Source organism: Vanellus vanellus (assembly GCF_965231255.1).
Source record: "Vanellus vanellus genome assembly, chromosome: 6".
Lineage (NCBI taxonomy): Eukaryota > Metazoa > Chordata > Aves > Charadriiformes > Charadriidae > Vanellus > Vanellus vanellus.
In genome coordinates, this window is record NC_138911.1 from 62,501,770 (window position 1) to 62,516,598 (window position 14,829).

The 14,829-nt window shown below is 38.3% G+C and overlaps 1 protein-coding gene across 4 annotated transcripts in view; it reads left to right on the top strand.

Moving 5' to 3' along the window:
* SETD3 (SET domain containing 3, actin N3(tau)-histidine methyltransferase) overlaps window positions 1-14,829 on the top strand; it is a 61,331-nt gene that overhangs the window by 29,949 nt on the left and 16,553 nt on the right. For all 4 annotated transcript variants that reach the window (XM_082485578.1, XM_082485579.1, XM_082485577.1 and 1 more), the window contains 2 exons: window positions 657-729; window positions 1,258-1,514. In XM_082485578.1, coding sequence (XP_082341704.1) covers window positions 657-729; window positions 1,258-1,514 — 330 coding nt within the window. The remainder of the gene's footprint in view (window positions 1-656; window positions 730-1,257; window positions 1,515-14,829) is intronic.

The following is a 14,829-nucleotide window of genomic DNA, read 5'->3' on the forward strand; positions in this document are numbered from 1 at the left end:
AACCCCAAAATTATCTGATAATTGTAAAGAATATCTTTTGGTCATCGGGTAAGGGATATAGACACACACAGTTAGCTAACTGTTAAAAAGCAAGCATTTAAGATTGCCTCTTTCCATTCCCATTTTACAGATGGGAAACAGCTTTGAAGAACAATCAGCTGTTACAGAAAGGATATTGGAAAACTAACATTTTATATTCATTTTAGGGCTTTAGTAGCTAGCAGTACTGGTTGATAAAAATCCTGAACAGTTCTAAAACAAATGGGCAATGTGAAAAACCTCTACTGGGAGAAAATATTTGATCATATAGTTAATAGCAATATAATGTACCAGTATAATGGTAGCTTTGAGGTTGTGTGGGCAGTCTACATGTTAGCAGTTCCAAACTGAAGCACTTTATTTTGTAATCTAAGAGTCTTCGTTTCAAGCTTTGTGTAATGCAGATTGGGACGTTTGGTTACCACAACATGAAACATAACGTGTTTGGTTAATTTGCAGTGGAAAAGAAGGAAGAATTTTGATTCAGAATAAATTTGATTTAAAAAAAAAAATAAAAATCAAACAACCTGTAACTTAAAGAGGATGTATATTTGAGACATTTGGCATATCATATAAATGCTAACTGACCCTCTATGCATTTTTTTTCCTTTCTGTAGGCTGAAGAGTTGTTTCTGTGGGTGCCTAGGAAACTTTTGATGACAGTTGAGTCAGCTAAAAATTCAGTATTAGGTAAGACCTTAAGGAAGCTCTCAATCAAGAAGTTAATGTGTATGGGATCATTCAATAGCAGGCTTTCTTTTTTTAGCTGATCTCCTTTGTTACAGGACTTGCTTATCATGCCAACCATCACGTTTGGAATACCTAGGAGCTTGAAGTGTCAGTGGAAAGAATTTAATTTTCCTCTTTGTTTCTGGCTGAGCGCACTAGATAACTTCTAGAAGTGTGTGTGTTATTTTGAACGCATATCATGTAGCTTGTATAACACTTGGAGATAAAATGTTAGGTAGTGAGAGTATAGTTCTAGTTTCTTCATGTCTTCTGTCATGCAATTGTGCAAGAGGATTTTACTGTGTCAACTAACTTGCAGCGTAATACAATGTGGGCAGCTAAATATTTTAGAAACCTGCAAAGCCTTTTTTTTTTTTTTTTTGTTGAAAATTCTTACATGTTGTCTCATCATGTTCATTTAAAGTAAATCGAGGATGGTATTTTCCATGGTCAATTAATTCAATGCCTCACCTTTCTGGGTTAATTCAGGATCCCTGTATTCTCAAGATCGAATTCTTCAAGCCATGGGCAATATAACATTGGCATTCCATCTTCTTTGTGAGCGAGCCAACCCCAACTCTTTCTGGCTGCCCTACATCCAGACGCTCCCCAGTGAATATGATACTCCTCTCTATTTTGAAGAAGATGAAGTGCAGTATCTTCAGTCAACTCAGGCCATACATGATGTTTTTAGCCAATATAAAAATACAGCTCGACAGTATGCCTACTTTTACAAAGTTATTCAGGTAAGCATCTTAAATGTAGTATATAGTGTAGGTTGCTCTCATGATGATTTTTGAGGAAGGTGTGAAAACATTGATGCTAAATAATAGAGCAAGTGTAATTGCTCTTAAAGGTTTGAATCATTAAAGCAATTTCCTGATGTTTTTTGAACCTCTGTTAAAATTTCAAAGTTCAGTAGGCTTATGAATATGTAAGAATGTATTTAGTTGGTTGAGAGGAGGGATTACTGCCCTCTGTTTGGCACTGGGTGAGGCTTCAACCGGAATACTGTACAGTTTTGGGCTCACTAGTACAAGAGACATGTTGACAAACTGGAATGAGATCAGAGGAGGGCTATTAAGATGTCATTTGCTTCAGCCCTTCATCCATACAAGGAGAGAATGAAGGAGCTGAATTTGTTATTCTGGGGAAAAGGAGATAAGGGATGATCCAATTATTGTTTTCTACTTGCTACTGGTAGCCAGACTCTAGAAGTTTGCCTGTGGGAAGCTGGGCTAGATGACCTGCAGAAATCTACAACCTGTGCCTCTAGGACTCTTTGAAAAATGTATAGCTTGCAGTAAAGGAAGTAAAATTATAATTGTTAATTGACATAGAATAAAACTGTTGCATATGTTGTATTTCCAGGGACCGTGGATTAACTGCTGTTTTCTATTCTATTTAACATAATTATTTTGATTGCTTTCAAATACAATGATAAACCCATCTGGTAACAATTTGAGTATGGGGAGGTTTGAGGTGGGTGAACTTTTCATCATATTCTGAAGTAATGATTTAAATTGAGTTTCTAAGACAGAACTGTTACTCTGAGTCATGTCTAGACATAATTGATGTTGTAAGTAAATGGTGATGTGTTGTTGTCAAGGTAGTGCTCAATGTCCAAACATACAGAGCTTTTTGTGGCACAATCTGTGTAAAAAAAAGCATGAGACTATGTAGTGAATTTTCACAGTTGCGTGACCTCAAGATATTTTTTTGGGCCATAGGGGAGGTCAGAAGACATAAAGCAATTCTATTTTTCTTTAACGTTATCAGAGTTCCAAAGCTTTTCTATTAACTATTTTAAGTCAACAAAAGTTAAATTTTGCTTAGCTGTTTAGTGTTTGAAGAATTTTGTATGTTTCGAACAGTGTCTGTTTGCCAAGTATAAGAAGCAGAGGGATACGTTTTGAAAACTAAAGTCATTGAAAATAGTGGGTGAAAACCAAATAAGATGCACTTCATTTTGAGGCAGGGAGTAGTGTAGGAACAATGGCTTTAATATCGGGAAGGAACAAAATGCTTCGTTCCAGGTGTCACAATGCAGGAAATTAGTTTAGCCAACTCTCTTGTCTTGCCGTGTGCTATTCTATGCTGCCAGTCCACACATGACCTTCCAGCTTTTCACTTTTTTTCTCAAAGTGTACTGCCTGAGCAAACAGAACTTCTAAATTTTATTTCGTCAGAATATCTGTTTACCCCTAAATAGTTCTACTGTTTTTAAAGGGTTATTAGCAGGTTATGGTGTAATGTTCTCCAACTCGTCCGACTGCTATTCATGCTCTTGTAGTACTTAACCAGACAGCTAAACTATCCTTATGACTAGTTCCATCATTTTCCTTGACTAATCCTGCACTAGTAGTATTGTGTGAGAGGTTATATGCTCACAACATTAATTAAAAAAAAAAAAAAAAAAACAAACTGAAATATAGTTCTACAGAGAAATGAGATCTGGAATGACACCCTGTATTTTGACTGCCATGTGTCCAGTATTTCAGAACCACTTCTCAATGATTGATGAATACATGTAGACTGATATTAAAGTGATGCAAGCACAGCTAAAGAATGTATGTAAAATACAGTGGTATAACATCAGTTGAAGCATGAGATATCTATTATGTGAAAAGCAGCTTAAATGTTTGACAAAACATTTTTTGTTCATTAAAGTTTCATGTGGCACATAATCTGTTTAAGGATGGCAAACACACGCTATTTCTCTTACTGTCTCTTAAAGGTAATCAAAGATCATCTGAATAGCATTTAAACTAATGTGGTCAAAGTAATGTCTCACTAAAAAATAATTTATATTCTGCATCGAAGTCCATGCTGGTGGCTGTGAAGAGTAAGAAAAGCTACAATTTGAGCAAAGAAAATAATGTATGTGAGATGACTTTAGGGGCAGACTGTCTTTAGAACCCCAATGATGGTGATGTGCTGTACATGGTAACAAGCCTTTAATACTCTGCACTGTTATATTTTCTGTTTTACACTTGAAATTTTATGGAAGCTGATATGGCAGCTCATGGAGGAAGACTTCTCGGTCAGATGTCGTTGAGACTGATTCAGTTCAGTTTGATCTGCAGCAATGGAAAACCTTTGTGGAAATAGCATTTAAATAAACAGCAGTCTTCTCTTTGAGCTTTATATTAGTATACCCGAGAAAGTATTTAGTACTGTACTGTTGCCTTTTGTATGATTGTTAAAATGTAGGTTTTGGTCGCTTGTGATCAGAAATCTAGACCAGGGTTTTTGGTTTTGTTTTTTTCTTCTCCTTAAAAATGCTTTTACTGTATGTTCTTGTATAATATAGCTGTTGTTTCATATTGAATGTGAGCATGAAGGTAGATCAGGTAGGAATAACTTGTTTTATTTGTTCTTTGGAGATAAGTCGTAATAAACGTTAGGTAAATTTTTGTCGTGTTCTGGTTGTTTGGTGCCATGGTTCAGCACTGCCATGTAACGATAATTTCAGCTGAATGTTTCATTAGTATTCAGTAAATGTCACATTAGGAAGATATGTAATTTCAGCTGGCTCCAGCAGTACCAGGTAAATGTACAGGCTCCCTATTATTAATACTTTTGATGAAAACACATGGAAAAGTTTTAAAACTTTGAGTTCTGTTTCTGCTCCCAAAAATAAGAGCTTCTAATTTATGAAAGAGTGGAGGAAAAAGTTCACTAAAAAAAAAAAAGCCTCTTTCTTCCCTAAAACAAAGTACCATTTTTCATTATTCAGAAAAGCTGAAATGAATTTTAGTATCATCCTGCATGAACTCATATCATTTTATGAACAAAGTTGACCCACAAAATACTAGTGCTAAGGGTAATGTTTTTGGAAACTCATGAGCATATGGAAAAGGGAGGAAGAGATGTGGAGAGAGAAATTCATCATATAAATGAAAAAAAAACAAAAACCAAAGCAAAACCACTTTCTTATGAAAGGTAGTATACTCTGCAAGCTTCATGAAAGTGAAAGTTACATTTTTGTATACCATCACTTCATTCAGTAGTACTACTGCTTTAGCATAAGCACTTTAATGAAAGCTGGCCTGTGTGACCAGGATTTTGATGCTGCTTCAGGTATGCAGACAAATTTATTATTTTTTTTAATGTACAAATATACTTTTTGTAATACAAAAATCTTATATTTACTTTTTTAATAGCTATTCTACTGCGGACATTAAAACAAGTAGCCTCTTGGAGAAAAAAAGTGTTTTGTCGATATTAGAAGACACTAAAAAAAGGAATATTTTGTGCAGGCAAAATATTTTAATTCCTTTGCAGCATTTTTAGTCTGCCAAATGTTTCTAATGGGTGGGGAAATAAAAGGGTTAACAAATCATTTATTCAAATGCTTCACTTTGTTTTCAAAGAGGATTTCTAGACTGTTATTAAAATAATTTGGCTTCTGATAGGTGTGCAGTTTTAAACAATTTGACAAGCGCTGGTCTGTTTTATTTCCCTAGCTTCTCCATAAGGGTGGCTTTCTCAAAACGCTGGGGTTCTAACTCTCTCTCCAAGTGCTTAGTCTGGATACACATGAAGAATGGGCAGATTTATGCATTTCACAGCTGTTGCAAGCTAAACTGTAGTCTGGTTTGATAAGCAGAAACAGGTGGGATGTTGAGTAGACAAAAATAAACCCTTGAGCATGTTAGCCAGGCTCTATAAACCACACTGACACCTTTCTAAACATATGTAATTTGATAACTAAAAAATAGTTGTAAGTTCTTACAGATGTACTTTAAAGGCGTATTTGGCCTCTGCATTGCTATCAAAATACAGCAAATGGTCAAAAACGTACTTTCATTGCAGCAGACTTGTAGTTTGCAAGATGTTTTTGTAGTTTGTTCCAGAGAAGTTTTTGTAAACTGCAGGGTTTTCTTTTCCTCTAAAAGGTATGCCTGTGACTTCCATTAACATTTATGGGCATTGCATGCCTACTGAAGGGTGAACAGAGCCCAAATATTTATGACTTAATGTTAAATTTTTTTCTGTATGCTGAAATGTGGTATAATAAGCACAAGAGGGAGCCATATAGTTTGCAGACATTCACAGTGAGATTATATTCCTAAAGAAAATACAACCAAGTTTGAACCTTTTTCAAAAGAATATGCAGTAGTCTTCGTGTTTGACTCTTGGTTGCATCTGGGTGCCTGTTTGTAGTCTACTACAGAGGAGATTTTGTAAATCAAAACAAGACAACAAGACATCAAGACGAGTAGTGCTCTTGGAGAAGGTGGAAATGCCCAAACTCTGTTTACATTTTGCTCACTGTGTATCTGAAACAGTGTTGTATCTTTCCCCCATGTATAGTAAAGGCTGTTATTAGCTGCCTTACTAAAAGACAATTTTATGGTAATTTTAGTCAACTTTTAAAATCTCTTAAGTGGTAAGTCTGAAACAGAGCCCGTTAGCTAGCCATAGCTTTTGCCACGGTAGTCAGCTGTATGCATTCAGTGGCAATCTAGGTGTAAGTCATGTCTGGACGGAGCTGCTTCTCATGGGCTGGAAAAAGCCCGTCAGCTTCACTTCGATCCCTGGGAAGGTGCCATCCAGTGGGGCCTTGATAGGCTGGAGAAATGGGCTGACAGTTGAAGTTCAACAAGAAGGGCAAAGTCCTGCACCTGGGTGGAATAATCCCATGATTATGTTGGGGGCCAAGCTGAATATCAGCCAGCAATGCGTCCTTGCAGCAAGAAGGGCTGACAGCATCCTGGGCTGCATTAGGGGAAGTGTTGCCAGCAGGTCGAGGGAGATGATCCTTCCCTTCTACGCAGTGCTGGTGAGGTCCCACCCAGAGTGCTGTGTCCAGTTCTGGGCTCCCCAGTACAAGAGAGATTGATAAGTAAGAATTTCAGAACCAGATGGAGAGAGCAAAGTCACCTGTTTAACATTTTAGCAAGTAGATTTAATTTTCTTTGACTCGGTTTTATGTTTCTTTGCTAAGTTAATAAGCAAATACTTGCAAATGCTTTCTTTGCCTTCTGTCAAGCTACTGTTACTCAAGAAGGCAGAAGCTGCCCCATGAATCACACTTTTTTTTTTTTTTTTTTTTTAAATAGAATCTATTTGGTAGAAGTCATTAATGGTTTTAGGCAGTACTTGTAGTCTGGTTTGTATCCAGTGTTCCACAGGAACACTCTCATACCAGTTTTCTGACTAGTGTGTATTGACATCTGGACAGTGCTTGTGAAAGTGTTATTGTAGTCCCATTGTGAACACAAACCTTGCAGTAATCTATTCCAAAGATGTTTTGATCTGTTTGTTTGCTCTGTTGGACAGAGAACTTAATTTCCTGGAGGCTGTAATCCCTTTTGATCAGATACTAAATTTAATTTATTATTCATATAAAATTTGACTAATTGATTTAGTGTGAATGAAATTCTAAAATCCAGTTATTAGCTGTTGGGCACTGGAATATCATTTTAGTTAGGACATTTTAACACATTAAGTTCTAGATCTCAAAATATAGCGTCTTTAAAATCTGGTATCACATTTAACTCCTCAATATTGGATATATTAGGTGAGATTTCACATCTCTAGCTTAATTTTGACACCAATTTTTTGAAGTTGTGATGATACTTTCAATATGACTTATGCTGCTCTTACATTACTTTTCTGTACTGTTTCTAATCTATCATATTCCAATAAGCATATGATTTGCCAGGTCAGTGTGAAGTAGAACGTCTGGTCTCTCTCTGTACTTGGCTTTAAGATACCGCCATTTAACTTTCATGTGCTAAATAATGTTTGAGTTGAATGCAGACAAGTATACTGCTTTTTAAAACATTCTAGGCTATTTACATGTTTGGAAGCTGTTCATTATCTTAAAGTTGATATAATGGATTCTTTTTTTGCATGTTTGACTGCATATTAGTTGAACTCTTTAGAAGCATTAAAACAAGCAAACGTATTTGCAAGCAGAATACACGTTTTAATCATGTAACAGGTAGGTCCTTAGGGGTCTCAGTTTCCCCCCCTACTTGATTTATACTCACTGGCATGCCAATCAAATAGCTTTTTTTCAGAAGTGATGTCCGTGGCAGTATAAAAAATGGGTGGAAGAAAGATGGCACAGTTGTAAACCCTATAAAATATTTTGCTTTTGTTTACTTGTCTGCTATACATGTCAGCTTAAGGAGAGATTTAAAATTTCATTGAGTGGGCAGTTACAAAGGTAAAATAGTGTTGCTATTTAGATTTGCTTTGTCTGAATTTCAACGCCTGAGTTGTTCTGCTTGATCAATAATAAATCAATAGACACTTAATAATGGAATATATTTATGCCTTTCTGTGTTTTTCCTCTCTGTGAAGGCCAAAATATTGTATTAATCTGTTTTGCTGGCAGCAAACTGAAGATCGACTGTATGCTTGTATGTACCACTTAGTGTATCTACCGTAAGGTGGTTTAGACTTTGCAAACATGAGCCAAATTCCTGATTTTTTTTTTTGTGTCACTTCTGGTATATCCCACCCCCAGCTACGATGACGGTAATGGCAGATCCTGGGGCTTCGTTGGGCCGTTCCTGTGGCCGCCCCTCTCCATCGCAAAAACACCTACAGGCTTCGCTGGGTTGCATCTGTCCATCTCAGACAAATGAAGAGCTCAAGTCCTTGCGTGGGTAGGAGGCCTGCTGCCTTCTTCCCCCGTTCCCTCCTTGCCTTCCACAGGAACACGGCGACAGCTCTGGGCTTTGAGCCAGCCGGACACAGGAGGAGGTGTTTGGCTGTTCGGGCAGTGTTTGCTCCTCAAACAGCTGTTCCCTATCTCCTCCAAGGAAAAGGTGGCAGGCCATATGGAGGCATCCTGTGGTCCAGATTCAGCCGATGGGCGCCAGTTGGACTGTGCTGGCCTAGATCGAAATACAGGCACGTCCCACTTGGTGTCTGCCATTTCTTACACTGAGAATATTTTAAAGTTGGAGGAGGACAGACAGGATAAAGCGTATTTTTCATTTTAGATATAGATGTTATCTTTCTTTGCACATTCATTGTTAAGATCTCCTAATCAGTAGGTTTTCATTTATTTTATATTCTGAATGGTTTGGATTCTGTTATATTAGCCTAAACGCTCTCTTTCCTCTAGAGAAACAGAGACGTACTTCAAAGCATATATGCCAGTGCTAAACAAAATTTCTTTCTGCACAGTTTAAACCACATTTGGGAGGAATAATATGTTCTCTTTTGAGTATTACGGGCTTTTAAAGCATTTTTTTGGAAGACAGGGTTCTCAACCACTCTCCTGGTTGAGAATGCAGATGAGCATCTGTTTTTACAGCCAATAGAGTGAAGAGGTTTTTTGTTTGCTTTTCTGTTAGTTGCTTTTGTTTTTATTTTTTAACTGTGTTGCACTTTTTGGGGCAGTTGAGTTTATCCCCAGAGATGATGTCTGTGTCTTTTGTGGAAGCGAGTGCCTCAGCAGGCATCAGGAGATCATCATGCACTTACAAGTATACTTTCTCATATAAAGTTTGTACTTATTGTGCAGATTTAATATTTTTCCTGATATAACAGCAGTTACAAATGTTCCATAAATTTAAAATATGATAACAAGCTGATGTTTCTTAGAATGGAATACTCAAAGGATGTATTCTTTAAGCACTGCAAAATTATACAGGGGACTTATCTTTGTTAAAATTAGTAATTTAACTAAATTACAAAGTGGATTATCCTCTTGCAGTCAGACCCAATGCTAATACTCCACACAGTAGGAGATTGATATGTTGCTAAGTAAACTAAAGTTTATTTTCTTGTGCTATGGTTTGAATGCGAGTTGAAGAGGAAGTGATAAGTTTTTTGGTTTCAGATGTGTATGCACTATGGTCCCAGTACATCTGGTTCCAGGACTTACCATGCTCCATGTGCCATGCTGGTTGTGCAGTGTGGTACCTTGATTATAAGATGATCGTGATCCAGGCTTCCACCGAAGTGGCTCCTGGTCTGATTTATTTGTAAACTTGAGTAGTCGATTCACAGATAACAAAACTTTGGCCATACTGTGTAATATGAATGTTTTTTAGGAAACTCTTTGGATGTGGAGTGTTTGTGAATAGGAGATACTGCCCCTGTCCTTTTAAAGCAGTTCGCTTCAGGCTTTCCATCACAGCATTTCATTTGTGGCTGGTGATTCACTGAATTAATAGTGGAGTTATGTGATGAATTTGTGCATGAACATAGTGCTCACTAAACAAAATGAACAAGGTAAACCTTCTACCTCAGGGGGAGCCTTAAGAGTAAATGATAGGTCCTAGTATGCAGGCATAGACCTTTGCAAGGAAACTCATTACTGTAGTTATTTTACTGGACCTGTGTGGATGAAGTACTATGGACTGAACCATTAATCTAAGGCTGAACATGAACACTTAACTCCTTTTTTGAGAGATTACCACAGGAGATAATGGACCCAGTGTGTCTTTGTTATGTGAATGGGGACAAGAGGGACTGGGGAGGCTGTCTCATTGCAAAACATGTCCAGTCTTAGCCCAGCTTGCTCTCCCACTTCAGCCCTTTGCAGGGTTGCATTCTGCTCTGGTTTTGTGTAAGGACAGGAAAAGGTATAGAAAACTTGATCACTAATTAAAGTGTCATATCTGAGTGCCTTCTTTTCTGGAAAAGGTTAGTATTTTAGAACTCTTTATATTAATGGAGTGATCAAGAAGTGGATGTGAAGAAGTCCATCACTGTCTTGCCTTTGTTTAATAGAGGAGATGCCACAGGATTGTAGGCAGAGTACTCGTTTGCAGTCAGTTCAAAGTTATTTCTGTGTACTCTGTCAGCCAAATGCTAATGTCCACTTTGCATGTGAAGTGGGTTGTCAGTCCTTCAGACCCTTGAGTTAGTTGATGTCATGGTTTGAGTTGTCTGTTATGCCACTGCTGTCTCATTAACTTAAGAACAATTTTTGCAGGTAGAAGGTACAGAAAAAGGGACTCTGCAGTTAAATTCCATTGTACCAGGAGGAGTCATTCCACTCTGCTTCCGCTGCATGAATCCCCTAATGGTCTGGAACAGTGCTTTTTTGTGTATATTGGCAGAAAGTAAATAAAAATTGCTGACATAAAGAATAAGCAAGAATGTTATTTAGATTTAATAAGTTTCAATCCTGTGGTAGCTTTTTAATTTTAAGATTTGTTCTATTAGGTTTTGCAAAGTAGGATGATCTTTATTCCATTAGAAGAGTCATAACAGCACAGGTTTGTGGACATCATTCCCGGTGCTTCATGAATTGGGCTGTTTGAAAATTCCAGAGCATGACTCTGTAGTTATTTTACTTTGTAATAACAGTTTATAATCTTTGGCTTTGTGTCCTGTCCTGTACAGTGAACTGGCTTTCCCTCGTTAGGTTAGGCAGCACGCATCCAATGGAAAAAGTGAATTCTTGTTTCCCTGTAGATCACTAGGATCCTCCATTCTGAATTCTTTATTTTACTTAGCTTTAGGGCAGTTAAAGCCTCAGCAGCTCCACAGAGAGGAGTTTCTCTTCAAGGCTGCTGCTTCAAAGGATTTGCAGAGCTGGGAAAGGGACAGTAACCAGCAAATGCTGACAGATCTTCCTGCTTCTGGCCCTGAAAGTGTGTATGTGTGGTGTGTGTTTGTGGTGTTGTACACCTACACATTGGCCTGAAACCATCAAGTAGCATCCAACAAGGCTCGTAACAAAATCTCCCCACGTTAATGAATACACTGGAAAGAGGGGAGAATCTGCAAAGAAGGGGAGGAAAAAAATTATTTGGTCAGAAGGAACAAACCCTTGGGCTTTATGTTCAAAGACATGAGAGTTAACAAGGTGGAAGCTTAAACTGGTTTTGGCTTTAACTGTTTCAAGTACCCTTAGTTTTTGGGGGGCTGGAAGGGGGGTGGAGTGATGATGTCACTATAATCTCAACACTTGGTATGACGCTTTCCTGAGATAGAAATGGAGCCATCTCTACTTCAACACTGCACAAGAGGTTTTTGAGAATATTGAAATCTGATTTAGTCATATTGATGCAGTGATTGCTCACAGCTTTGCCTTGGACTTGTGAGTACTTGAAATACTCTTCACAGAAATCCAACCATCTCTGTGTCTACAAACTCAGGAAACCAACAAAAACAAGCATATTTTGTTGTTGTTATGTATTGCAGTGGAGTAGTAGATGACTCCGATGGTCAGCTTATCTCAGCTGAGAGGTGGTGTCTTTTAAAAAAAAAAAAAAAAAATGCTAACTTTGATCACATCCAGTGATTCAATTAATTTTTTCTTACTTGATGTATACAAGGGCTGATGGTACAAAGGAATATACTGGCCAATATGGCTTCACACCAGAATACATCAATTCTTTTCAAGACATCTGGTAGCATAGATATGAACACAAATATAACACTATGTAAATTTTTGTACTCTAATTTTAACTTTTATTCAACCATTTTGTTGCATGTTACAGTAACAGGACTTTGTACTTTGCATCACTTGGTAAATAAGCAAATATTAAGCTAATTTTAATGGAAATTCCTTGTCAAGATTAGGAGCTCTGATAAATGAGCTTTGGCATTTTGTGGCTGAATGGGGGAAGGGGTTACTGCCTCTGATCGTCTGGCCCCTCTTTTACAGGAGGTTAATGCCCTTGTAGGTTGGATAGCAGAAGCCAAGGTTATGATGGCTTCTGAGCTGGAAATGCACCCACCCTTCCTACATTGAAGACTTTGTGCTGTCCAAATAAAATAAAAAGGCTTCTCAAAAGGGGAGGAGTCCTCTAGCATCCAGTTTATAAGACCTGAGACTCATTATCTTGTGATGTCCATCCAAAAATATGACAGAGAAATTATGAGCGCAGAGGCCCCTATGCGGGCATCAGGAGTTGTGGTTTTTTGTCAGACATTGATCATGAGACACGAACCACTAGATATTACTGCTTCCCAGAAAGAGGAGAAATGTCTGAAATCGTCTTCCCCCCCTTTTCTGGTTGCCATACTGAGTAACTGGCTTCTAGTCTGATAGTGTTTTAGGTGACTAGAATAACAGTCTGTCTCTTTCCGCAGTGGCTGCAGACAATCTGGCAGTAATCACTGTTACTTTTTAATATTTCTGGTTATTTTGAGATATCCTCCAAATGTCTCAAAGAAGGCTTGGAACGTTGAAGGGAAAGAAGTATTTTTATTTTTATTTTTTTAAATTTTTTTTTTAAGGAATAGCAGCATCAGGAGGAAAATGAAATTCAGCATGCCACTATTTGTTTTTGCAGTGGTCATCACCCTGATTGCCAGCTCTGACAATATTTTCACAGAAAGGGTAACTAAATATATGGTATTTGTTCTTTATAATAACTCTTTCAGTAGAATGTCAGGACCTGCATCTAAATGAATATATTCACATTTTCATGTTCCCATTTTTTATTTAAAGCTTCCCCTCCCAACTTTCTGAAACTACTTCATACAGACTTGGTAAGTTAAAATGAGGGTTCATGTAGTGGATAATGTCATGTTTCAAAGCTAATCTGTGGAGACCTAGCTGCGTGAACCTATAAAAGCTAGATCTGATTATTTTTTTTTTTACTATTGTTTGTTTATTTTAAATACGTCTGTATCTTTTTTTTGATCAGCCTGAGCAATTTGCATGCTATGCAGCAGTCATCTTCTATACTTTATTAAATATCTGTCAATTATAAATATCAAGGTTTTACATTAATGTCAAGATAGTACATCAAAAATTCATGGAATATGTGACTTTTTTCAAGGGTATTTAATACTTAATGCATTTGTGTCATTTTTCTTTCTAGATATATTGACAGGTTTTATTAAGTGTTTGTTAGGGAGATTTCATTTTTACCAAGGGACTATAAAGAGAAGCTGCATACTAAATCAATTTTTTAATCAGAATATTGTTCCTTTTCATGTGTCTTCGGATTCTTGTAATCTATCGGGGTTTTTAAACTACGTAGTAAAATAGTCCAAGTCAGAAATCTAACATGCTGACATATCTTAACTTTAAAACAGCTACTGGAATATCATACCACAGAATGTTATCAATATGGCAATTCTGTACACTGGGATTTTATTCTGCCTTGTGCCTTTTAAGAACATGTATTTTGTCCTTTATTGTAATTTATCGATGGGTTTATGTGAATTATGTCTGGAGGGTCTCCCTATAGGGGCAGCCCCGAAGCTTCACAGCTTCACCGACAGGGAGGGGTTACGGAGCGTTTGGTGGCATTAATTAAACGTCCCGGCAACCTGCTGATTCAAGACCCGCTTTCCCGGCGGCGAAGACGATGGCAGCACGTTATTATATACGTTGCCTCCTATAGGTGTTCGCTGGGCGTCGGGGTTGAGCGTGTTGTGTCGGGGGCGGCCGGCAGGGGGCAATGCCGGCCCGCGGCGGCGGCTCCGAGCCCCGGGGCCGGGGGGGGGGGGGGGGGGCTTCCCGCCGCTTGGGCGGGGGGAACCGCGCCGGTACCGGTGTTTAAGGGGTCCCAACTTCTCCGCTCGTGTGAAATACCGTCTTTAAAGGTTCAGGTGCGGAAGGAGGGCCCGTCTTTTCACAGCCCGTAGCGATGAAAATGTTATCTATTCTTGAAGCGCAACTCCCGGGCTGATAGGTCTCGCCGTCGGTGTTGATTTGCCCTGCATAGTTTTATCAAGCTGCTGTAAAACAGGTTAATACTACCAGCAATAAAAGTCGAAATTAAATTGCCGTAAAGGAATAAAAGTGGTGTTTGTTTTTAAGAATTGTTATTTCCACTTGGAGGCTACGTTCCTTTCTGGAATGGAGCCCTGACCGCCGTACTGCAGCGGAGGTACCTCCTGAAACCTCTTGGGTTGGGCTTCACTTCGGGTTTTGTACTGAATGTTGTTTTGGGAATAAATAACTCTGTAAAATGCGTTGCTACGGTTAAACTTGAGGGAATTTGTTCTGCAACGGCCAGATCATCGATGTGAATGAAAACCGTGGGGAAACGTAGAATGCTTCAAAAAGAAGAAAGTGAGGGAAGGGAGAGGAGTGGCTGGAATGGGAAACTTCAGTCGTCTTTCCCAGAAAGTCCATCCAAAGGGTTAACTGGAGGGGCTGAGGGAGACCAG